Source organism: Cebus imitator, unplaced genomic scaffold (assembly GCF_001604975.1).
Source record: "Cebus imitator isolate Cc_AM_T3 unplaced genomic scaffold, Cebus_imitator-1.0 Scaffold109, whole genome shotgun sequence".
NCBI lineage: Eukaryota > Metazoa > Chordata > Mammalia > Primates > Cebidae > Cebus > Cebus imitator.
In genome coordinates this window covers 1,648,896-1,675,436 of record NW_016107424.1, presented here as the reverse complement: position 1 = coordinate 1,675,436, position 26,541 = coordinate 1,648,896, and the positions used below count along the sequence as shown (strand labels likewise).

Sequence of the window (26,541 nt, the reverse complement as noted above, 5' to 3'; positions counted from 1 at the left end):
AAATCCTACTTGTCAAAAAATAAGGAACTGTTTAATTATATGCATACATCAAGGCTAAATAGCCAGTAGAAATAGCAATGTAGGAAAATACTCTAAACCATGAGGAAATGTCTACAACAAAAAATGTAAAAGACATATTACAAAACATGTATAAATAATACATTGATATGTATGAATAATACTAATAATAGTAACACATTAACATGTCTGAATATTCCATTTTTGAAAAAAAAAACCCTCCATGTGCATGTCTATATATGCACTTATACTCACATACACGTTATTTAAATGTAAAAATAGTAAAGAAATAAGCCAATATGTTGTCCACACCTTCTTGGTGAGATCATTGGTAATTTGGCTTTTATTTTTTGTTTATCTATATTTTCCAAATAATCTATAGTGAAAAGACATTTTTAAAAGTTTTTCCAGGAATCATTAAATGTACATCACCCTTATTCTGATTACCAATCCGTAACTTTCTAAAGACACATTTTTGAGAACGAGAACACTAGGTGATAGACTCCTCCTGTACTTGCTCAAAAGACTGAAAATATAGCTTCCCAATGTGGAAACAATTTTCCCAGGGCTAAAAATATTTCAAGGGTTTCAAATAAGCTATATCAACATCTGTGCTGATTCTAAGATTTTCTCAGAAGTTTGAAAACTCTCCCACATATATGGCCCATGAGGTAAAAAAGTAAGAAATATTTTTTCAAGTTCAATGCTGGTTCAGCTAATGCATTTTAATTGGACAGCAGAAGAGGGTGATATCATCACCAAGGATGCAAAAATTGGTTTATGGGGGAGGTGAAAAAATCTTAGATATTATAATGGCTTATTGACCCTCCAAAGCTCAATCCTGACTATATATATACACATGGATATATATATATATATATATATATCCATGTGTATATATATAGTCAGGATTGTATATATTCCATGTATATATATATATATATATATATATACATGGAATAACTCTAATATTAAAATGTCATGGGGGGGTAGAAGGAGGTTATTAGTCTAAAAAGTGTCCTGGGTGAAGGGAAACAATAATGAAAAAATGGTTGAGAAACACAGTTCAGCTATAGGAACAAAAAACTCAAATTCTTTTTTTCATACATTCTGTTTTTGTTAGATTGCTTAGTGCCTCAGAACTGACTATACATGCATACATACATGTACACCTGTTCCTTTGTGTCAGGAAACTCTTCCTAATTTGCTTCTATATTGACATTTCTATACCAAAAACGATATTATTTTCCAAATTTAACTTTTATTTTAGGTTCAAGGGTACATGTGCAGGTTTGTTATATAGGTAAATTGCATTTCATGGGAGTTGGTGTACAGATTATTTCATCACCCAGGTAATAAGCATAGTACTTGATAGTAAGTTTTTAAATCCTCTCCCTCCTACCACTTTCTACCCTCAAATAGGCCCGTGTGTGTTGTTCCCTACTTTGTGTCCATGTGTATTTGATGTTTAGCACCTACTTCTAAGTAAGAACATGCAGTATTTAGTTTTCTGTTCCTGGGTTAGTTAGCTTAGGATGATGGCCTCCAGCTCTTAAAAGGATATTTTTAAGTCCTGGATTTTTTTCCAAGCATTTTGTTGCTTCCTGTTTTGAAATATAAGTGTCTGAGTTGTTGATGAATTGTGAACTGATAGCTATTAACATTAGCACCAAGATTTTATACTCAAGAGTTTGTTTTTTGTATTTGACTCTGGAATCATTGATATTATTATGATTCCTATTATAAAGCACAGATTAAGGACTCAAAAGATGTAATGATTATTACTTGAGTTCATTACAATATTAAGAGCAACATTTTTGAGCAATGCTTCTTAAATTCTGCCAAGTGTTTTATATGACTTACTTAATATTCGTTATTCTTTCTATAATGTATTTTTATGGCTTGGCTTGCTATATTAATGGCAAAAAACAAAAAAACCGGACAATACATAGAATGTCATTTATCTCATACAACAAGTGTCACAAGTTGAGCAGGCCAGAGGAAGTAAGGCCATGCAATGCTGCTGCCAGAGGTCCATCCTGCTTAGTAGGTAGGTTGTTGTATTTGTGCCTGCACTCTACAGTCTCAAATAGCTGCTAAATCTCAATCAAATTCAGGCAACATCGGAAAGAAAAGACCAAGTGGCAAGAGGTAAAGTCTGTCCAATTTTAGTGAAAAGCAAAAGCTTTCCTGGAAACATCACCCAAAAGGTTTCCATTTATTTTTCTCTAGCCAGAACTGTGACGCATAACCACTCCCACTGGAAGTAGTTCAAGAGGAGAGAGCTGGAGATGGGGACATCACTAGCTAGCCATGAGCACCTGCCACATTTGTTCTTGTATGTCATTCACATATCGCTGGTCACATTTTGGTCCCTTAGACAGCCTTTTCTGAAAATCCTAATTAGAGTAGCAGAGCCTTCATTTATACTGATTCATTCTTGCAATGTCATAAGCACTGAGGACACAGAAGTGTCCCAAACAGACAAAATCTCCCCTCCTGGGCTTACAAAGCCCTATGCATTTTCTCCATGACACTACCCTGAATTTGTTTACCTGTGTATTATCAGTCTTCCCTACTAGAATATAAGCTCCAAATGGGCAGGGAGTTTATATTCTTCACCTATGTATCCAGAATCCCTACAAACGTTCTTGGCATATGAAAGACATTCAGAAAATATGTATCGAATAAATATATTAATAAATAAGGAAATTGAGACTTGAGTAATTTAAGGATCTCCATACAAAGTCATAAAGTTAATAAGCAGTAAAGCCAATATTTTAAGGATCTCTGACACCAAAAAAGGAAGATTGTGTCTTAAAATTTTCTACCATATCATCCCTGTCTCAGTCAGTGGTGCTAAGGCTACTGTCACTGGTGTGCTGGCTGGTACCAGCACAGAAAAGCCAGTTCTGAGCATCAATGTCCAACATGGCATTTAGTGACATTATATTGGTAGCTTGAAATAGGCCATAGTAGGAGTATTTATACTATGGGAATTAGCAAATGCTACAAATGAGGGTTCCACTCTGCACCCTAGAGAGTTGGTTGGGTTAAACATTTACTAGCAAAACACTGGATGTTTCCCATCTCACTTCCTTGTATATGTTAATGCTGAAAGCATTCCATGAGCTTTCCAGGTTCTTCCCCTGATATAGTTTGGCTGTGTCCCCACCTAAATCCCATCTTGAATTGTAGCTCCCACAATTCCCATGTGTTGTTGAAGGGACCCAGTGGAAGGTTATTGAATCATGGGGGCAGGTCTTTCCCAGGCTGTTCCTGTGATAGTGAATAAGTCTAATGAGATCTGATCATTTTATAAGAAGGAGTTCCCTACACAAGTTTTTCCTTCCCTGCCGCCATGTAAAATGTGACTTGCTCCTCCTTGCCTTCTGCCATGATTGTGAGGCCTCCCTAGCCATATAGAACTGTGAATCAATTAAACCTCTCTCCTTTATACCCAGTCTCAGGTATGTCTTCATTAACAATGTGAGAACAGACTACTACAGCCCTCCCTAAAAGCAGACCTTATTTTGTAGTACTCACTGAGTTTTCAGGATGATGCCCTCCTCTTGCTTTCTTTACTTTCCAAATCTCTAAATCTTTGAACAAATATCACAGCCCAACAGGAGGAGAGGCAAAACTGTAACTAAAAACTGTGAATATCCAGCAAGCAAAGTCAGAAACACCAGAGTGTAGGTGGGGAAAAAAACAGAATCTATAACCAGCTCTGCATCTGAAAACGACCAGGGGCAGAACCTTTATTGAATAACAGCATTTGGTTGGCAGTCCTGAGCTTCCTCTGTGGAGGCATTAATCTTGTTCTTTTTATATGAGGACAGGTAGCACTGGACTGATTCTATCTGCCATTCGCCAGGGCACATTCAGTGGAACTTACTTTCTAAAATAGTGAATAATTGAATATCAATCATATGTGTATCCCATAAAATAATTTCTTAAAGTGCCCTCTTCTATGCTAATATTTAACAGAAGCTATATGTTTGCTTTATTTTGTTTTCTTCTTGCTTTATAGAGTATATCTTTGAACAAGGAACATAAATTATAATTCCTCTTCTTGCCATAAAGTTTTTCAAATATGCTAATATTAAGATTTTTAGGTATTTGTAGGGTTTTTTTTCCAGTTTACTTTCCACCCCCCTCTTCCCCTCTGTTCTCTCATTGTCCACGTCAGATTGCCCAAGAGGACTTCGACATTCGTAGGGTAGCCTAAAGAAAACAGAGGGGTGAGAAAACAATAATAGCACTTTCTAGCACAATTTGCCTAAGGTCCTGACATTATAGTGGCAGTCCTGCACCACTGTTATACTATGTATGAAGTGGAGGAACATGCTGGTGCTTTGATGGTGACAGGGGAAGATAGGAATTAGAACTAATGTAATATACAAAGTACTTGCTATGTTTCTGTTGATTTATATTTGTTAGCTCAGTCAATCCTCATGGTAGACAGTATCATTTGTATTATTATCCCATTTTTAGATAAAGGAATTAAAGTTCAAGGCTTTTACAAAATTTTCCCAAAGTCACACAGCTAGAAAGTTGCAAAACTAGAATTCATATGCAGGCCATGAAAATTCATGTGTGTTCTACTACATAACGCTGCCCTAACTAAGTCAGCACTCTGGCTGCCCTTCATTCTATTATGACCTGAAAAAGAGGTTACTACCAAAATCTTGCTCACTAGATCTCCCTGGGAAAGCTAATTTGTAAATAAATCTACCAAGAAAAACGTGCCTTCTTCTACAGCCAACTCAGGGATCTCTTGCAATGGCTTTTATCTGCAAGAATCATAAAACATCAACTGTAAGTGTCAGAGTCAGAACTGAAACCAAAGTTTTCCTGATTCCAGACTCTGCCTGATGTTTTCACCCATCATACTTCTTCCATTAATGAAAAAATTTAAAATATATCTATTACACAAAAATGGAAAACCCATTAACTGTATGTCTTTATTAAAGTTGTGCATGTAATTTGAAGCAGTTACAATTCTCATGACAGAGATGCACATGAAAAAAAGTCTCAGGTCTGCATATGCACCAAACCACCTGAGAAATCTTGCCACTGAATGATTTTAATATATTAGCTCTAACTCCCTTCTTTCAAGCATAGGAAAGGGAAAGTAAGCAAAACTTTTGCATTCTAAAACAAGCAACTACAATAAGAAAAACCTCATGGTCTCCCCACAGTGACACAATCAGCTTTTCTCAGCATCCTCTAGTGTGTCCCCTTTTGTGATTCTGTTGCATAACATCCACTGCACAGCTAAGCTGCCTGTCTTCTACTAACCCAGTGTCTTCTGTTGGAATTATTTCCTGGACTTACAGCTCTGCTTTTTCTTTCTTGTATCCTCCTATAAAACCACACCTGCAATTTCTTTGACATTCCCATTTTATCCTAGACTACAGGAATGCCAGCAAAGACTCTAAGATATGGTGCCTGAGAACATCCTTTCTTCCTCTCAAAAATTAGGCAAAAATTTCCTTTTGTGGGGGAACTACAGATGCTGCCAATTGTTCCTCCTAATTACCAGGCACAAAATGTCCGTTAACCAACTTCCCAACTTCTTTCTACAAATGAACCTTTGTAGGAGTCTCGACTTATATTTTCTAAAGTGAGCCTATAGGAGTTAGGGAGGCATGTAGCAGCAGGGAAGGAATCCACAGATCAGTACTTTCTCTGGCTAGTTCAACTTAGCCAAGTCTTCCTCAACAATTAAAAGAACATGCAATATTGACATAGTCAAGAACAATACACGATAATCAGGCATAACATATTTATATAAATCACTACTAGTATTAAGACTATTTTTGTTTGTTTGGTTTTTGTGTTTTGTTTTGTTCTGTTTTTTGAGATGGAATCTTGCTGTGTCGCCCAGGCTGGAGTACAGTGGCATGATCTCAACTCACTGCAACCTCTGCCTTCGGGTTCAGACGATTCTCCTGCCTCAGTCTCCTGAGTAGCTGGGATTACAGGCATGCACCACCACACCTGGCTAATTTTTGTATTTTTAAGAGAGACCGGGTTTCACTATGTTGGTCAGGCTGGTCTCGAACTCCTGACCTCATGATTCGCCTGCCTTGACCTCCCTAAGTTCTGGGATTACAGGCGTGAGCCACCGTGCCTGGCCAGTATTTTTGGTTTTGAAGCAATTTAGGTTTGAATTTCAGCTCTGAAATTGAGAAAAATACCTTAATCTTTTCTGAAAGCCTCAGTTTTCTCATCTGAGGAAATGAAAATGGTAATGATTCCTAGCTCATAAAGCTATAATGCAAATTAAATAAAAGGATATTTTTTAAAGTGTTTAGCATAAAACCAAGCATTGTTTGTTTTTACATAGCAACTTTACATATCGTTTCTTGGCATGTTACTGTTTCCAGCAAGCATCTGTTACCTAGATAGATGAAACCATACGTAACCATCCTGAGTATATCCTAGACTGAAGAGAAGCCCTCCTACAATGGACTTTGGCCATCTTTGATGGTTCTGACCTTAATCATCAAACTTCTAATCCATGGAATTTCCTTGCCAGCTTCTCCTAAAGGAAAGCTGCCCCGGCTCTAACAAAAGAATGAACTATTTTCTGAGCCTAGTTTCCAGACACTTCTGGGTAGTTGTCTTCTTTGACACAGAAGTTAGCTTTTACCCTCATTATGCTCTAGAACCTTCCATATTTACGGCTTCTTCTCCTTGTACCTATCTCACAATACTCTTCTCCACAATCCCAATTTACAATGTGATTTTCTGTACATGGGCACTTGAAGAAAAAAGCAAGTAAAAGCTAACATTTATAAAGTTGTAGGCAGTTTTCCATAAACTTATTTGATCCTAACTCATAAAAAGCCTAAGAATAATGAAAAAATTGATTGCCCTGCCTTATACTCTCACTGTTGACAACAAATCAAATACACTAAAATACCCTGAAATTTTATATAGGGAGCTTTGGAGGTCTCTTGAGATATCTTCTCAGTCAAGAGTTGGGTTTTTGTTTTTGATTTGGCTTGTATTTTAATATATATTCTATTACCCTCTAAGAATTGTATGTGATTTATAATAGAAGATATGAAAATTGTGGCCTATAAAATTAGAGCTCAAAATACAGAAAAAATAATGATTCTAAAACTATAATCTTTTAATTTTTTTCTAACTTGGCAGCCATAGCAGTAAGAATTTTTAGGGGTTTATATAATTTTAACTATCTGATGCAATTTCAAAGGAAATATAACTATAACAGAAGGTAATGCAGCTATTAAAGAGATTTACCTTAAAGTGGTCTTAGAAGAACACAAAGTCTTCTGAAAAATAAGTGGAACAGGAAAGCAATATACAGGCATTCAAATAAAGTGGAAGTTGAGAGAGGTAGGAACAAGACAGAAACAAGTTCTGACATCAAGGTCAGAGATTTTTGAGAACCTCCCAAAATTTGTGACTTGTGAACATTAGATGAAGTGTAGGGAAATCAGACAATGGCCATGATAGGCCATTCAGTCATTCAGTCATTGAACAAATATGTACTGTCTGCCTATTATTTGCCAAGCACTGCTCTAAGGCAATAAAAATATAGAAATAAATAAACAGGCAAAGGTGCTGTTTTCATGGAAATATGCATTCTATTGAGGATTAAAAAAATGGAGAGTGGGTACATATAAACAGTAAGTAAACAAATATAAACATGTATTTATTAAAGTAGTAAGGGCCATAAGGAAAATTTTAAAATTTGATGTCATAGAGTAGTGGCTATTTTGACTGAGTGGTGAGGAAAAGCTTTCCTGAGGAGCTGATATCTAAGCTAAGATATATATGATACAAAAGAGCTAACCATGGGAAGATAAGATAGAAACAACTACACTTAACATAATCTGGGAAATAAAAGTCAAGTTTAATATTTTCAGGAGATAAATGAAAAATGTAAAAAGTAACATAGTAGATCTGAAAAAGAACCAACAAGAAATTGTACCAAAAGATAAAACTGAAATACATAATTTAATGGCTAGGTTTGATAACATGTAGACAAAGCTAAAAACATTGTTAAATTTGTAAAATACACAGGGAGAACATATCTAGAATAAAGCAGAGGGAGACAAAAGAATGGAAAACAGAGGTGAGGAGATAAGATGCAAAAAGATAAGTACTCACCTATCAATAACAATGTTGAATATAAACAGTTTAAATTTCCGCAATTAAAAGATTTAAACAGGCTGAATGAATAAAAACGTAAGGCCCAACTACATTCTGCCTACAAAAACTCACTGACCTGCATCGACACATAGACTGAAAGTAAAGGGATGGAAAAATATATTCCATATCACTTTTGGAAACCAAAAGTGAGCAGGAGTAACTATACCTATATTAGATGAAATAGACTTTAAGTCAAAAAATATAAAATAGAACAAAGAAAGTCATTGTATAATGATAAAGTGATCAATTCAGCAAGAGGATATAACATTTGTCAATGTATATGCACCCAACACTGGAACAGCCAGATATATAAAGCAAATATCGGTAGAACTAGAGGGAGACATAGACCCTAGTACAATAATAGTTGGGGACTCAACACTCCACTCTCAGCATTCAACAGATTATCTAGCCAGAAAATCAATGAAGAAACCAGACTTAAACTTCACTACAAAATCAAAAGGACCTAACAGATATTTGCAGAACATTTCATCCAACAGCTTCAGAATACACATTCTTCTCCTGAGCACATGGAACATTCTCTAGGATAAACCATATGTTAGGACATAAAACAAGTCTCAACAAATGTTAAAATATCAAAATCATAAGTTTCTTTCAGATCACAATGGAATAAAACTATAAATCAATAACAAGAGAAACTTTGGAAACTGTACAAATATATGGAAGTGAAACAATGTGCTCCTGAGTTACCAATGGGTGTATAAATATGAATAAAATTTTAAAATTTCTTAAAACAAATGAAAACAGAAGCACTGCATACCAAAATCTATTAAATACAGTAAAAGCATTACTTAGACGTTTATTGCAATAAATACCTACAACAAAAATTAGAAAGAGTTTAAATAAACAATCTAACAATACACCTCAAGGATCTAGAAAAGCAAGAACAAATTAAACCGAAAATTAGTAGAAAGAAATAAAATTAGAGCAGAATAAACAAAATAGAGAATAAAAAACAAATTTAAAAAGTTATTTGAAAAGATAAATGAAATCAACAAGGCATTAGAATAAAAAAAGAAGATTCAAATATATAAAATTAGAAATGAAAAAGGAAAAACATTAAAACTGATATCACAGAAATGCAAAGGATTGTTAGAGATTATTATGAACAACTATACACCAAAAAAAATTGGAAAACCTAGAGAAAACAGGTAAGTTTCCGCTCATATACAATCTAACAAGATTGAAGCAAGAAGAAATAGAAAACCTAAACAGATAAAATAATGAGTAATGAGGTTGAATCAGTAATGAATCTCCCAAACTAAGCAAACAAAAAAAGCCCAGGATTGGACGGCTTCACTGCTAAATTCTATTAAAGTTTTAATAAACTAACACCCACTTTTCTCAAACCATTCCAAAAAATTGAAGAGGAGGAAATTCTTCCTAACTCATTTTTCAAGGTTAGCATTTCCTTTATACCAAAACCACACAAGGACATAACAACAAGAAAAACTACAGATGAACATAGACACAAAAACCTTAACAAAATACTAGCAAGTGGAATCGAACAGTACATCAAAATGATTATACACCATGATCAAGTAGATTTATGCTATGGATACAAAGATGGTTCAACATATGCTGATAAGTAAATATACGATACATCATATCAACAGAATGAAGAATAGAAATCATAGAATCATCTCAATGGATGCAGAAAAAAATTAATAAAATTCTACACTCATCATGATAAAAACTCTCAACAAATTACATATTAAATGAATATGCCTCAACACAGTAAAGACCATATATGATAAACCTACAGTGAAATTATAGTGAGTGAGGAAAAGCTTTCAGCAGGGAAAAGAAGATCACTTTTTGAAATCTGAAGCAAGACAAGATTTCAAAATCTGTCTTGGTTTTTGAAGACAGATTTTGAAATCTGAAGAAAGACAAGGATGCCTATATTTTTACTAATCTTATTCAACATAGCATAATACTTGTATTAGTCCATTCTCACACTGCTATAAAGAACTGCCTGAGGCTGGGTAATATATGAAGAAAAGAGGTTTAATTGACTCATAGCTCCGCAGGCTGCACATGAGGCATAGCTGGGGGGGTCCTCAGGAAACTTACAAGCATGGCAAAAGATGAAAGGGAAACAAAGTATATCTTCACATGGCCTGCAGGAGAGAGAGTTAAGGGGGAAGTGCTCTGCACTTTTAAACAACCAACCAGATCTCATGAAAACTCACTATCACAAGAACAGTATGGGGGAAATCTGTACCTGTAATCCAGTCACCTCCCACTACATCCCTTCTCCAACACTGGAGATTACAATTCAATATGAAATTTAGGTTGGGGACACAGAGCCAAACCATATCAGTACTGGAGTTCCTAAGAGATTAATTAAGCAAGACAAAGAAATAGTAAGCAATGAAATTAAAAATACAGGAAGTCAAATTGTCCCTATTTGCAGATGACATGATCTTATATTTTTAAAAAAATGAAAGATTAGGTAACACTTTTGCACTGTTGGTGGGAGTGTAAATTAGTTCAACCATTGTGGAAGACAGTGTGGCGATTCCTCAAGAACATAGAAATAGAAATTCCATTTGACCCAGCAATCCCATTACTGGGTATATATCCAAAGGATTACAAATTGTTCTACTATAAGGACACGTGTACACGAATGTTCATTGCAGCACTGTTTACAATAGCAAAGTCCTGGAACCAACCCAAATGCCCATCAACGATAGACTGGATAGGGAAAATGTGGCACATATACACCATGGAATATTATGCAGCCATCAAAAACGATGAATTTGGGTGCTTTGTAGGGACATGGATGAACCTGGAAACCATCATTCTCAGCAAACTGACAGAAGAGCAGAAGATCAAACACCGCATGTTCTCACTCATAGGCGGGTGTTGAACAATGAGAACACATGGACACAGGGAGGGGAGCACTACACACTGGGGTCAGTTGGGGGGAAATAGGGGAGGGACGGTGGGGGGTGGGAAGCTGGGGAGAGATAGCAAGGGGAGAAATGCCAGATGTAGGTGATGGGGAGGAAGGCAGCAAATCACACTGCCACGTGTGTTCCTATGCAACAATTTTGCATGTTCTTCACATGTACCCCAAAACCTAAAATGCAATAAAATAAATAAATGGGAAAAAAAAAGAAAGATTCCACCAAAAAACCTGTTAGAACTAATTAACAAATTCAATCAAATTTCAGGATACAAAATCAACTAAACAAAAATCAGTATACCAGTAATAAAAAAACAAAAATTCTCTATACCAGTAATAAAAAAAATCATCAAGAAAAAATTCATTCCTTTTACAGTAGCTACAAAAGTTTTTGTGAAGCTAAAAATAAATTTACTCAAAAGGTGAAACATTTCCACAATGAAACTTACAAAACACTGACAAAACAAATTAAAGAGAACACACACAAAAAAATGGAAAGACATCTCATGTTCATGGATTGGAAGAATTCATATTGTTAAAGTGATAATATTACACAAAGCAATCTACAGATTCAATGCAATCCCTAAAATACCAATGACATTCTTCACAGAAACAGAGAAAGCAATTCTAAAATTCATATGGAACCACAGAAGACCCCAAAGAGCCAAAGCAAGTCTGAGCAAAAGGAACAAATCTAGAGTCATCAAACTACCTGACTTCAAAATATACTACAAAGCTATAGTAAACAAAACAGCACAGAACTGGTTTTAAAAAGACACTTAGACCAATGGAACAGAATAGAGAACCCAGAAATACATCCACATATTTACAGTCAACTGATTTTTGACAAAGGTGCCAAGAACATACACTGAAAGAACAGCCTCTTCAATAAATGGTGCTGGGAAAATTGAATATCCGTACACAGAAGATTGAAACTAGACTCATAAATAAAAATCAACTCAAGATGAATTAGAGACTTAGATGTAAGACCTGAAACTATAAAATTACTACAAGAAAACATAAGGGAAACACTTCTGGAATTGGTATGGGCAAAGATTTTATGGGTAAGACTCAAAATCAAAATAGAATAATTTTAAAAATACAATTAAAAAAAGACTCAAAACTAAAGACAACAAAAGCAAAAACGACAAGATTATATCACACTTAAAACCTTCTGCATATTAAAGGAAACAATCAACTGAGTGAAGAAATAACTTGTAGAAAGGCAGAAAATATTTCCAAACTATTCATACTACAAGTGATTAATATACAGAATAAACAAGAACTCAACAGGAAAAGGAAACCCCAAGTAATTTGATTTAAAAATGGGTGAAGAACCTGAATAGACCTTTCTCAAATGAAGACACACAAATGGCCAACACGTATCTGAAAGACATGTCCAACATCACTAACCATCCAGGAAAATGAAATCAAAACCACAGTAAGACATATTTTATCCCAGTTAGTATTGCTCTTGTCTAAAAGACAAAAATAAAGAAATGCTGATGAGGACACACAGAACACTCATACACTGTACATGGGAACATAAATTATCACATCCATTATGAAAAACAATATGAAGTTTCCTCAAAAATCTATAAATAGAAATACCATATGATCTGGCAATACCACTACTCTTTCCAAAGGAAAAGAAATCAATATATCAAAGAGACATCTGCACCCCCATTAGTCAACCAAAGTATCCATCAACAGATTAAAGAATAAAGAAAATGTTGCATATATACATGCAACAAAAAGAATATTATTGCATATATATATTGCATATATATATATATATATATACAAAAAGAATATTATTCAGTCATAAAAAAATGAAATCCTGTTAGTTGATGCAATATAGATGAACCTGGAAGACATTGTGTTAAGTAAAATAAGTCAGGCAGGCACAGAAAGATAAATACTGCATGTTATCACTCATGTGTGAGCTAAAAATGTTGAATTCATAGAAGTAGAGAATAGAATTGTGGTTATAGAAGCTGGGAAGAATAGGGAAGAGGTGAGGATAGGAAAACATTAGTTAACAAATACAAAATTACAGCTAGATAGGAGAAATAAGTTCTAGTGTTCTATAGTACTATAGGGTGACTATAGTTAATAATTTATTGTATGTTTTCAAATAGCTGAATTTCAAATAGATAAGTTATTGAATGTTTCCTACACAAAGAAATAATGAATGTTTGAGGTGATGGATATGCCAATTACTTGGATTCAATCAATACTCATTGTTTATATGTATAAAAATCTCACTCTGTATCCCATAAATATGTACAATTATTATGTGTTGCTTAATAATAAAAAAAAGATGGAGGTATGTAAACAGAAAGTTCTTGTACTGTCTAAGAGGAGAGCATAAGTATCAATAAATAATTTTCATAATGCAAGCAAGAGTTTTTAATTTTTAGGGTAGTCTGTTAAAAGAATAGAAAAATGCTTCTCCTTGAAGAGGTTTTTCACATCCCTTGTTAGCTGTATTCCTACATATTGTATTATCTTTGTAGCAATTGTGAATGGAAGTTCATTAATGATTTGGCTCTCTGCTTGTCTATTGTTGGTGTATAGGAATGCTTGTAATATTTTTTACACATTGATTTTCTATCTTGAAACTTTGCTGAAGTTGCTTATCAGCTTAAGGATCTTTTGGGTTGAGATGATGGGGTCTTCTGCATATAGGATCATGTTGTCTGCAAACAGAGACAACTTGATTTCTTCATATTTGAAAACCCTTTACAGCTAGTGCTCGACTTACGACCACGGTCAGGACTGCGGACCAGTCGTAACACAATTTGGTCATAAGTTGAGTAGGCTATATGTACAGTTGAAATGGTACACACAGAGATGGTAGTGCTGCCGGAAGCTGGTCTGCACTGTCGTATGCCCAGCTGGGCAACGTTTGCGCTGCCAGACGTGGAGCAGTCGTGGCTAGCGATTGCGGTCGTAAAGTCGAATGGTCATAAGTTGCATAGGTAGTAAGTCGATCAATACCTGTATTTCTTTCTCTTAACTGATTGCCCTGGCCAGAACTTCCAGTACTATGTTGAACAGGAGTGGTGAGAGAAGGCATGATTGTCTTGTGCCAGTTTCCAAAGGAAATGCTTCCAGCTTTTGCCCATTCAGTGTGATATTGCTGTGGGTTTGTCATAAATAGTTCTTATTATTTTGAGATATATTTCATCAATACATAGTTTATTGAGAGTTTTTAACGTGAAGGGATGTTGAATTTTATCAAAGACCTTGTCTGCATCTATTGAGATAATCATGGGGTTTTTGTCATTGGTTCTATTTATGTGATGAATTATGTTTGTTGATTTGCATATGTTGTACCAGCCTTGCATCCCAGGGATGAAGACAACTTGACCATAGCGGATAAGCTTTGTGATGTGCTGTTGAATTCAGTTTGCCAGTATTTTATTGGGGATTTTTGCATCAATATTAATCAGAGATATTGGCCTCGAGTTTTCTTATTTTATTGTGTGTCGGCCAGGTTTTGGTATCAGGATGATGCTTGCCTCATAAAATGAGTTAGGGAGAAGTCTCTCCTTTTCAATTATTTGGAATAGTTTCAGAAAGAATAGTATAGCTCCTCTTTGTACTTCTGGTAGAATTCAGCTGTGAATTCATCTAGTCCAGGGCTTTTTTGTGTGTGTGTGGGGGGGGGGTTATTTACTACTGCCTCAATTTTAAAACTTGTTATGGGTCTATTCAAAGATTTGACTTCTTCCTGGTTTAGTCTTGGGAAGGTGTATGTGTCTAGGAATTTAGGAAATTTTTCTAGATTTTCTAGTTTATTTGCACAGAAATATTTGTAGTATTCTCTGATGGTAGTTTCTATTTATTTGGGGTCAGTGGTGATATGCCCTTTATTGTTTTTCAGTGTGCCTATCTGATTCTTCTCTATTTTCTTCTTTATTAGTCTAGCTAGTGGTCTATCTATTTTATTAATTTTTTCAAAAAACTGGCTCCTGGATTCATGGATTTTTTTGAAGGATTTTTCATGTCTCTATCTCCTTCAGTTCCATTCTGATCTTAGTTATTTCTTGTCTTCTGCTAGCTTTTGGATTTGTTTCCTCTTGCTTCTCTAGTTCTTTTAGTTGTGATGTTAGAGTGTCAATTTGAGATCTTTCTAGCTTTCTGATGTGAGCATTGACTACTACTAATTTGCCTTTTAACACCGCTTAACTGCATCCCAGAGATTCTGGTACATTGCCTCTTTGTTCTCATTAGTTTCAAAGAACATTTTGATTTCTGCCTTAATTTCATTATTTACCTATGAGTCATTCAGGAGCAGGTTGTTCAATTTCCATGTAGTTGTGTAGTTTTGAGTGAGTTTCTTAATGTTGAGTTCTCATTTGATTGCACAGGGGTCTGAGAGACTGCTATGGTTTCAGTTGTTTTGCACTTGCTGAGGAGTCCTTTACTTCCAATTATGTGATCGATTTTAGAGTAAGTGCCATGTGGCACTGAGAAGACTGTACATTCTGTTGTTTGGGGGTAGAGAGTTTTATACATATCTATCAGGTCCACTTGATGCAGAGATGAGTTCAAGTCCTGAATATCCTTGTTAATTTTCTGCTCAATGATCTGTCAAATACTGCCAATGGGGCGTTAAAGTCTCCCACTATTATTGTGTAGAAGTCTAAGTTTCTTTGTAGTTCTCTAAGACTTGCTTTATGAATCTGGGTGCTCCTGTGTTAGGTGCATATATATTTAGGATAGTTAGCTCTTCTTGTTGAATTGATCCCTTTACCATTATATACTACCCTTGTCTTTTTTTTAATTTTTGTTGGTTTAAAGTCTGTTTTGTCAGAAACTAGGATTGCAACCTTTGCTTTTTTCTGCTTTCCATTGGCTTGGTAAATTTTCTTCCATCTCTTTATTTCGAGCCTATATGTGTCTTTGCACATGAAGGGTCTTGACTCTATTCAATTTGCCAGTCTGTATCTTTTAATGGAGGCATTTAGCCCATCTACATTTAAGGTTAATATTGTTATGTGTGAATTTGATCATGTCATCATGATGCTAGCTGGTTATTTTGCACACTCACAAGCCACTGCTCAAGGAAATTCCAATTGCACAAACAATTGGAAAAACATTCCATCCTTGGGGATAGGAATCAATATGGTGAAAATGGCCATACTGCCCAAAGTAATTTATAGATTAAATTCTGTTCCCATCAAACTACCATTGACATTCTTCACAGAATTAGAAAAAAGTACTTTAAAATTCATATGGAACCAAAAAAGAACTCTAATAGGCAAGACAATTCTAAGCAAAAAGAACAAAGCTGTAGGTATCATGCTACCTGACTTCAAACTATATCACAAGGCTATAGTAACCAAAACAGCATGACACTGGTAACAAAACAGACACATAGACCAAAGGAACAGAATAGACATCTCAGAAATAAGACTGCAAATTGACAATCATCTGATCTTCAACAAACCTGACAAAACAAGCAATGGGAAAAGGATTCCCTATTTAATAAACGGTGCTAGGAAAACTGGCCAGACATATGCAGAAAACTGAAACTGGGCCCCTTCCTTACACACTATACAAAAATTAACTCAAGATGGATTAAAGACTTAAATGTAAACCCCCAAACCATAAAAACCTTAGAAGAAAACCAGGCAATATTATGCAGAACAAAGATTTTATGATGTTCATCATAGGCATGAACAAAGATTTTATGATGAAATCACCAAAAGTAATAGCAATAAAAGCAAAAATTGACAAATATAATCTAATTAAACTGAGTTTCTGCACAGTAAAAGAAACTATCACCAGAGTGAACAGGCAACCTACAAAACAGGAGAAAATTTTTGCAAACTACCCATCTGACAAAGGTCTAATATCCAGAATTTACAAGGAACTTAAACAAATTTACAAGAAAAAAAATCAAAAAGTGGGCAAAGGACATGAACAGACACTTCTAAAAAGAACACATTTGTGTGGCCAAGAAACATATGAAAAAACAGCTCAGCATCACTGATCATTAGAGAAATGCAAATCAAAACCATGAGATACAATTTCATACAAGTCAGAACGGCAATTATTAAAAAGTCAAGAAACAACAGATGCTGGCAAGGCTGCAGAGAAATGGGCTTTTACACAATTTGTAGGAATGTATATTAGTTCAACCACTGGAGCAGACAGTGTGGTGATTCTTCAGGGATTTAGAATCTTAAATACTATTTGACCCAGCAATCCCATTACTGGGCATAACACCCAAAGAGATAATAAATCATTCTTTTAAAGACACATGCACACATATGTTTATTGGAGCACTATTCCCAATAGCAAAGACTTGGAACCTACCCAAATGCCCATCAATAATAGACTGGATTAAAAAAAAAATGTAGTACATATATACCATGGAATACTAAGCAGCCATAAAAGGGAATGAGATCATGTCCTTTGCAGGGACCTAGATGAAGCTGAAAGCCATCATCCTCAGCAAACTAACACAGGAACAGAAAACCAAATACCATATGTTCTCACTCGTAAGTGGGAGCTGAACAATGAGAACACATGGACACAGGGAAGGGAACAACACACACCAGGGCCTATTGGGAGAGTGGCGCAGGGGAGAGCATCAGAACAAATAGCTAACACATGTGGAGCTTAATACCTAGGTGATGGGTTGATAGATGCAGCAAACCACCATGGAGAAGGTTTACCTATGTAACAAACCTGCACATTCTGCACATGTATCCCAGAACCTAAAATAAAAGAAAATTTTTAAAAAAGAATAGTAAAATGGTATAAAATTTCATAAGATTTAAAAAAATGAGTCATAAAAAGTATCCAATTATTTCAAAAGAAGGCAAGAAAAAAGGAGAAAAGGAGTACAGAACAAGTAAAACGAATTACATATACCCAGCAGGCTGGGCAAGGTGGCACCTGCCTATAGTCCCAACTACTCAGGAGGCTGAAGTGGGAAGATAGCTTGAGCTCAGGAGTTCAAGACCAGCTTGGGCAAAATAGCAAGACCTCATCTCAAACAAAGAGAAAGAAAGAATAGTCAGATGGATTTTTTAAATGAAGTATTATATGGTATTTTTAAGAGATACATCTAAAATATAAGGATATGGAAAGGTTAAAAGTAGGCTGTGAAAACACATATATCATGTAAACATGAATCAAAATATATAATACATATTTATAAATAATATAGCTATATTCATATCAGAAAAAATTCAACTTTAAATCCAAAAGCATTATTAGCAATAATTTATAATATATGAGCATGGGGCCCAGGTATCAACATTTTACCAAGCTCGTTGCTGATTCTTATACATTCTAAAATCTATTTGATAAGAATATATTTTATTGGGATTAAGGCCTGGAGAACATAAAGAAATAGTCAGTCCCTTACAAGGTTTCTCAACCTCAACCTGGACATTTTGGGCCAGGTAATACTTTGTTATGGGGGACTGTCCTATGCATTACAGAACATTTAGCAGGATCTCTGGCCTCTACTCACTAAATGCCAGTAGTACCACTCCTCAGTTTTCACAACAAAAAATAGCTCCATATATTTCCAGATATCCCGGGGACATGGAGGGAGGGCTAAATCTTCCCTAGTTGAAAACCACTGCCTTAGAACAACTTTGTTATTAATTGTCACAAATTAGTTTTGATTTCTCAGAAGAGCAAAGCAATCATGTTTGTTACATAAAATCCATACCCACCCACCCATCCATCTATCCGTCTACCCATCCTTTCTGTAACTATTTATTGGGTGCCTACTCTGTGCCAAGCACTGTTATAAGTTTAGAATACATCAGTGAAAGGGAACAAAGTCCCCCACCTCCATAGAGATTACTTGGAGAGGGAAGGGAGAGAGAGAGAAATAATCTAAATGAAAATCAATGTTTAAACAGTCTGTACAAGAGCCACATTTGATTTCAATCAGTCTTTCTTTATAATATTGCGAATTATTTAAGTTTACTTTCTGAAAAATACTGGCCCTGATTTTGAAATCATTTGAACTCCACTTTTACTGCAACACCAGAAAACACAGAAGTTCCAGCTCTCTGACTTTATGATCCTGTCCTTCCTACCTCTTAACAAGAGAGGTGAATGCTGCTGAAATTTGAGGATCTCCATTTTGAAGGTAAGCAAGGCATCCCTTTTATCTCCTGAATCACTTTCATTAGGTACTTGGCTAGAAGAATAAAATTTTCAAGAGTAGCTAGTGATAGTGGTTGGTGAAATGGTGTTCACCAACCACTATACCATGTGAAACAGGGTCCTTTGCAGCACTTACACTTTATAGGCATTCAGGACCAGCTTATCTTTAATTCTAATAAAATCACATATAGAAGTAGAAAGTCAGAACTCAAATTACGTAATTTAAACAGAGATAGTTGTATCCCCTAACTTAATTGGGTCTTCAATTTTTAAAACAGAGTTTGAACAAAATCACCATTGCATTGAAGATAATATTTTATAATTTTTTTCTCTCTGCTTTTCATTTCCAAAAGTCTACCCCATGAAATTTTAGAATTAGAATGGTAAAAGAAGCAATAACACATAATTCGATACCCTCCTCTTCGCCCACCCCCATATAAGAAACAGCAGAAAACATGATCTCATTCTCATAAAAGTAGTGACAGGGAAAGCATTTAGTCAAGTTTTGGAACTCATGAATTCTATATTAGCTAAGCTTACATCACTTACATAAAACCACAGAACCCACAAGGGGTTTCCATTAGAAAAGCATTGGCTTGTGTCCCATTTTTTAAAAGGTCAGTGAATGTTATTTTAAATGTATGTCTCCTAATAAACTGAGCCACTGAAGGGAGCATTGACAACCAAAGAGAATTATTCTATTTTGAAATCAAGGTCAAATTTTAGAGAGGCATTTAATGAGCTTCAAGAATAGGGCATACTTTTCCTTAAACTTAAATAGAGAGAGAAAACAAACTATTCACATGGGAACCAAAATAAAGTGGATCTCTAATGTTGCTAATTGAAAGAGGCAGAACAACAAAAGGGATAAGGCAGCCAACTGGAATTTCTCATGCCATTTGAGCAAAGTGGGTACTTCCAAGCAAATCACTAGACTGTGAAGATATTCAGGGATGTTCTGGACCACAGCTTTATGGACATTTCCCTATGTATCACTTTTAAACTTGTAGGCTGTTTTCTAACCATTTTGCAAAAGAGTTTCAAAAGTTTTGACAGAAGGCAAACATCACAATTTTACTTTCCCAAGCAGTTTTTTTCCCACAATTGTATTGCACTTTCTAGACCACTTAGGGACATTTTTGATCATAGATGTGTTTATATTTGAAATAGATAATCTCCAAGTGTTCAATCAATCTCACAGAAATATTTTTGTTAATGTAAAACTAAATGGTGTCCCTAGGAATGCTTGTCTGCATGTGCACATATTTGTGTATTACTGCTCATATATGGAAATCATTCTATCGAAGGCAGGTGAGTTCATTTGGAAATGATGAGAATCATTCAAAAATAAAATGGCTTTCTTCACTTGACTTCGTATTAGTCACAAATGTATACATATATTATATATATACACACAAACACAGATAGATAGATAGATATAGATATAGATGATACCGGGAGTACTGGGACTACTTGAATTAGACAAGAATCAGACAGAAAATGACAGCAAACCAGGGTATGTACCATGCTAGACATCAGGCAAGCGTCTGGACCCAAGGACATTATAGCAAGATAAGCTTACACTGTTGTGGATCAAAATCATTCAGCATTGGCTATGAAAAGAGAAATCCTTTTAAATTAAAAATATCCAAAGAAAGAAGAGACATCAGAATAAGTAGTAGGCAACAAGTTAAGTGAAGTGTCTAAGGCACAGGGAATTCAGTAATGAGAGGTCCTATTTCCAGAGGAATCTGATCTGGTCTGGCAAACAGAAACCAAATGAACCAAGAGGGAGAGGGAAAGGATAAGACATAAATAAACGGAAAACCAAAGGCAAAGAGCCAGGGAAAAGAGAACCCTTCAGGGAGATAGTTTATTGGTTCTGTTTTGTTGCCCAAAGAAGGTAAGACTAAAGAATGTAAAGGAATCCGCAGAAGAAAATAACCTGGAACAGGGCAAAGACAACCTGGGGAATAGGAAGCAGTATGTGTGTACTGCTGAAACCAGCCACTCTTGTACACCCTTGGGTAAAGATCAGTTGGTTACCTTAACAGTTGCAAGTTACAATCATTCAGGTGATATCATGGCTTTGAAAGCCTTCAGAGATAACCCTAAATTTGGGGTGGATTGAAGGGGAGGTATCTCAGACCAAACCTTAAAATGACAAGAAAACAACATTCAATATCTATCATGTGCCAAACACTAATAATAATTCATATACATTATCTCATTTAATAATTCACTCATTCTATCATTACTAACCACGAACTGTTGTGTGAGACACTTTCCTAGCAATGTGATGATACAAGACCTGTCCAATGTCACATAATGGGTACACTGTTAAGCTAGGCAAATTTAATTTTGGTTTGGGAAAAATGGATTCAAATCTTCTCCTCACTATTCAAATGATTTGTGTTTCTGGGAAAGTTGCTTCCATTCTTTTTCCTGCTGTGTTTCTCATACTGTAAAAGAGGAAACTGCTTCCACTATTCTCAAATTTGATTTATGATAACTCTAAAGAATTCTTGAAGGAAAAAAGGGGCATTGATGAAATGGAATAGGTGCTATGATTTCCCATAAATAGTCCAAGCATAATTTTTCTCATGACAACATCACTGCATGAGGCCTTCCCTCTTTATATTTTTTTTTCTTACAAAAACAGTGTGTGCCTACAAACCTTAGGGATATACAAATACTTAAGATTCTTAACTTTGACACAGAATGTGTTTATGGAAGCTACAGATTCACATGAATGTTAATATCATGACTTTGAAATTGAAAGAAAGCAGCAACTGTGGAAAATGTAGCATTGGGTATAATTTACATCTTTTAAAGCACATTTCTTAAGTGCCTACTCTTAAGAAAGCACTTTCTCATAAGTTGTCACATTTATCTGTATCCTTGTAAATGTTTTAGCTACACTTGAGTTTCACTTCCAAACTATAACCACCCGATGCAAGGGGGGAACCTTATAGACAAAATTCAGAAATGAAAGTAGCAAGGTAAAGATTTGGCCTTCCCCAAATTTCTCCAAAATAAAATTTAGTGTTAAATTCACATGCTAAAAAATCTCTCCAATTTTTAGATTGGCTAATGAATAAATGTTCAAGAAGTTTTGTTAATGGCATATATGCACTGAGTACATCCACAGTGTGGCCAAAAAGAAGGCTAACCAAATTAAACATATAAAACTCAGCCCCCAACCATATAGGCATTCCTCGTGTTCACATACCAAAATCCTAGTTTCTACGTGAAATATTTTTCAGAGTATACGAAAATTCTATTGCCCAAATAATGTTCCTTGAGTATCATTTTAGTCAAGGACACAGTGAAATTCTCAGAACCCAGACTCCCAGGAAGCTTAAAGAAAGGCCTTATTTGTATAGCATAACAGGGACTGTCCCAACCTGAGACAATGAATGGATTCCTCAGTGCAAGTTCAAGCTCGGCTACTGTTCCATCCTTCAGGGCAATGGTTTTCCAAGTGTGGTTCCCAGACTTACAGCCTCAGTATTACCCGAGAACATAATGGAAATGCAAACCTGTGGGATCCCCAACCTACTGACTCAGAACCCTTGAGGGAGGGCCTAGCCTTCTGGGTTTTAAAAAGCCATCCAGGGGATTCAGATGCACACTCAAATTTGAGGGTCACTGCTACAGACAAACTGCTTCTCTGGAGCCTCAATATCCTCAGCTCCAAATGGGAATAATGGTAACAAATCTGTCTTCTTCAAGGGATTATTCAATATCAGATAGATTTGGTAACTTGCAAATTTCTAGATAATGGCAAAGTATTGATCCAGAAAGATAACTTTGAACACTACTCGTGAATTTGAAAAGTAGTCATAATACTACAGGTCCTCAGATAGATTGCTAATGGAGGATTCTAACCAAGAGCTTACTGAAATGTGAAGTTTTCTGTTTGGTCTGCAATGTTTTATATATGATATTTTGCTACAAACTTCACATCTAAGACAAACCTCATGATGCCTCCTGGTGATGATCATTAAAACTTTTTCTCACTTTTGTCAGGTCATCTTTCTCTTCAAATGATTGCAGTTTGAAAAATAACTGGGCTCCTGAGAGAAAGAGGAGCCAGAGAAAGAAGACCTGTGATAAAAAGATTTTTTAAAAATTGTTTCAAAGGAACTATAAAATTTCAGTGATTTGCTTTTTTTTCTGTTGAAAAGACTGAATCACAACTACTTAAGAGACCAAGTTTTCTGCCCTAAAGAAAGAGATTAGTAATCCTTTCTTCCCAGAAATCCCATGATGATAGTCTATTCCTTTAGTGGTAAATAATAAGAAGTTTTTTCTTGATCCATTGTCAAAACTTATGAAGGCAACAGGCCACTTTCTCCTTAGTGTTTTGAAATCAACAATGAAATTACCACCTACCTGACTTGCTTCTTTGTTCAAGTTAATTAATGCCAGTATCTTTGATTTTTCTAATTTTAAATTTCTGTCAGCCATTAAAAATCATGCATTTATCTTGTTCTTATGATATCTCCAGGGTTCACTTCAATGTTTAGAGATTTTTTCAAACACAAATTCCAAAGTTTCTAGACAGCAACATCCATATTTGTTTACCTGCTTCCCCAGATTAGAAGAAAGCTTGGCAACAGAGAAGGTACTCAGTAAGTGTTTATGAAATTGGAATGTCATATAAACCTCATCAACAATATTTATATCAATTGCTCTAGCAGACACTGAATAGAGTAACAAACTCAATGTTCTATCAAAGTATAATGGGTTAAATAGTGTCCTCCAAGAGTCATATCCACTCTGAACCTTAGAGGGTGAATTTATTTGGAAACAGAGTCTTTGCAGATGTAATTAGCTAAAATGAGGTCATACTGGATTACAGTGGTCCACAATCCAAGGACTGGTATCATTCTAAGAAGAGAAAACAAAGCCATGCTCCTTTAAGCCCCAGTTTATGATACTTTGCTATAGCAACCCCAGGAAACTAATATAACAAGCATCACTATTTCCTGCACTAGCTGAACAACCAGCAGTGTTACCACAGATTGTCCACTGTCCACTAAAGGTGCCATACTTCAGAAATATTATTCTCTAAAGAGAGATACAAATAAAAGACATTTTATTTCAGATCATCCTTGTTCTCAAAAGCTTGTTCATTCAAAATCCAATTCTAATTCCGGTAATAAATAAAAATGTTAGAAAAAGTGAAGATATTATAAAGAAAAGGTAGAAGAACATCCAATGATTAAAAATCATATAATTGAAGAATATTCATTTAAGGAAAGTGTTTATAGAAAAGTCCTGGTGAAAATATAGTTTCAAATGTTCAAAAGCCATATGAATTTCAAAAAAAAAAAAAATGACTAATTTGTAAAAAAGAGTATTCTTTCTCTGGAAACTTACCATCCAAGGGCAAGAAAGACTTGAAATGAATTACTCCATTATGTTGCCCAAGTATATCATCGAAATACCACAGAAAAAGTGGCACAAGAAGGTACCATAGAAGTAGTAGTGGCACCAGTGGTACCAAAGAAGAAGTGGCACCAAAAGCCTGTTTTGGAAGTCAAGCAGGCATCACAGGACATAGAGAGTTAAATTAAGACCCAGAGGATAAGTAAAATCATGTCACATTTTCGAGGTCAATATTAGCAATATCCAATTTGTACTAAACATTCAAATCTACACATTTTTGGAAACACTGTGGTGATTCTTTAAAAAATTAAACATAGAATTACCATATGACTCAACAATTTTATCTGAGTATGTTCCCAGAGGAACTGAAAGTAAAGAACAAATGTTTGTATACCCACGCTCATAGCAGCAATAGCCAAAATGAGAAAACAGCCCAAGGTCCCACAGGTGGGCAGATACCTGTGGATAGACAAAATGTGATATATACACGTAACTGAATATTATTTAGCCTTCAAAAGGAAGGAAACTCTGACACATGCTATAAGATGGATGAATGTTAATGGCATTTTACTAAGTGAAATAAGTCAGTGATAAAGAACAAATATCTGGTTCCACTTACACTACTCTAGGTACCTAAAGTAGTCAAATTCAGAGACATATAGTAGGTTGCCATGGAGGGGGGAAATATTTTATTTCAAAGTATTTACAGAAACTTCTAAAATAGGTGTACAAAGGGAATGGGGAGCTAGAGTTGAATGGATAGAGAGTTTCAGTGGGAGAATGTAAATTTTATGTTGTCTCTATTTTGCCACAATTTAAAAACTGTACATGTTTTTCTAAAACATAGACTTTATACTCACTTTTTTATATTTGAATTACCTTCAGTATAAAATACTGCTCTAGGGGGTAAAAAAAAAAGACTGAAACCTCAATTTAGAGTACTGATCAGTCAGGAAAAATAATTAATGGGTCAACAACTATTCATTGAATACCTTCTGGATAGATAGACTTCTAATTATTACCTTGAATGTTCAAGCATGTTCACTTGGATATAAAAATGCAATAGGAAAAAGTGACATTTCTTTCTCAAAAGTTGGGAATTGCCAAGACAAACTCTTGCTCAGTATTTGAAATAAAACTATGTCAAAATTCATTTTCAAATGAGAAAAAAAGCATATTTTTAATTGTTTATGGCTTAAAAACAACTAACAAAAGTGTCACCTTTGAATTAATTACAAGGGATAAAAATTTATGCTCTGAAAAGTAATATTTTCAAAAAGTTAGAGGTGACCAAAAGCAGTATGTAATAACCAAAAAATTTAATCATAGCTGATATATTAAAATATTTATGATAGAAATCAGAGTTCACTTAGTTCAAACAAGTTCAGCAGGCACAGAACACAAAGAAACAAGAGAGAACAGGTTTTGAAATTCTAAAACAAAGCAAATCTTTGAGTCATTTGTATAATTTAAGGTTCCAATTACTACAGGTTTTACCATCTGCCCATGTTTTTTTCTATTCCCAATAGCATAAACAAAATTATTTTTCAATTATAATAGAAGTTGATTCTACTTACTCCTGATGGAAATATCCGAATAATATTTCCCGCTATGTCTAGGATTCTGAGTTTTTTAAGATCACAAAGTTCCTGTGTCAGAAAACAGAAAGGAGAGATACTTTTTAAAATCTAGTATTAAAATGATAAAGAAAATCATAATTTCTTTTTAAAACTCAAACATGATAAAGTTCCAATCACCTGACCAATTATTCAGTACATCTTCTCGAGCAGATCCCCATATTCTGGACTGCCAGACATCTTTGAATTCTTCATTTCCTCTGACCACTCCAG

The 26,541-nt window shown here is 35.1% G+C and overlaps 1 protein-coding gene across 3 annotated transcripts in view; it reads right to left on the bottom strand.

Annotated features, from left to right (window-relative positions):
- The window catches only part of LRRC69 (leucine rich repeat containing 69), a 127,790-nt gene that overhangs the window by 68,347 nt on the left and 32,902 nt on the right, over positions 1–26,541 (bottom strand). For 2 of the 3 annotated variants that reach the window (XM_037741856.1, XM_037741854.1), the window contains exon 5: positions 26,269–26,340. In XM_037741856.1, coding sequence (XP_037597784.1) covers positions 26,269–26,340 — 72 coding nt within the window. Of the gene's footprint in view, positions 1–17,990; positions 25,151–26,268; positions 26,341–26,541 lie in introns of those variants that run through there. The other variant, XM_037741857.1, reaches the window with a different exon arrangement.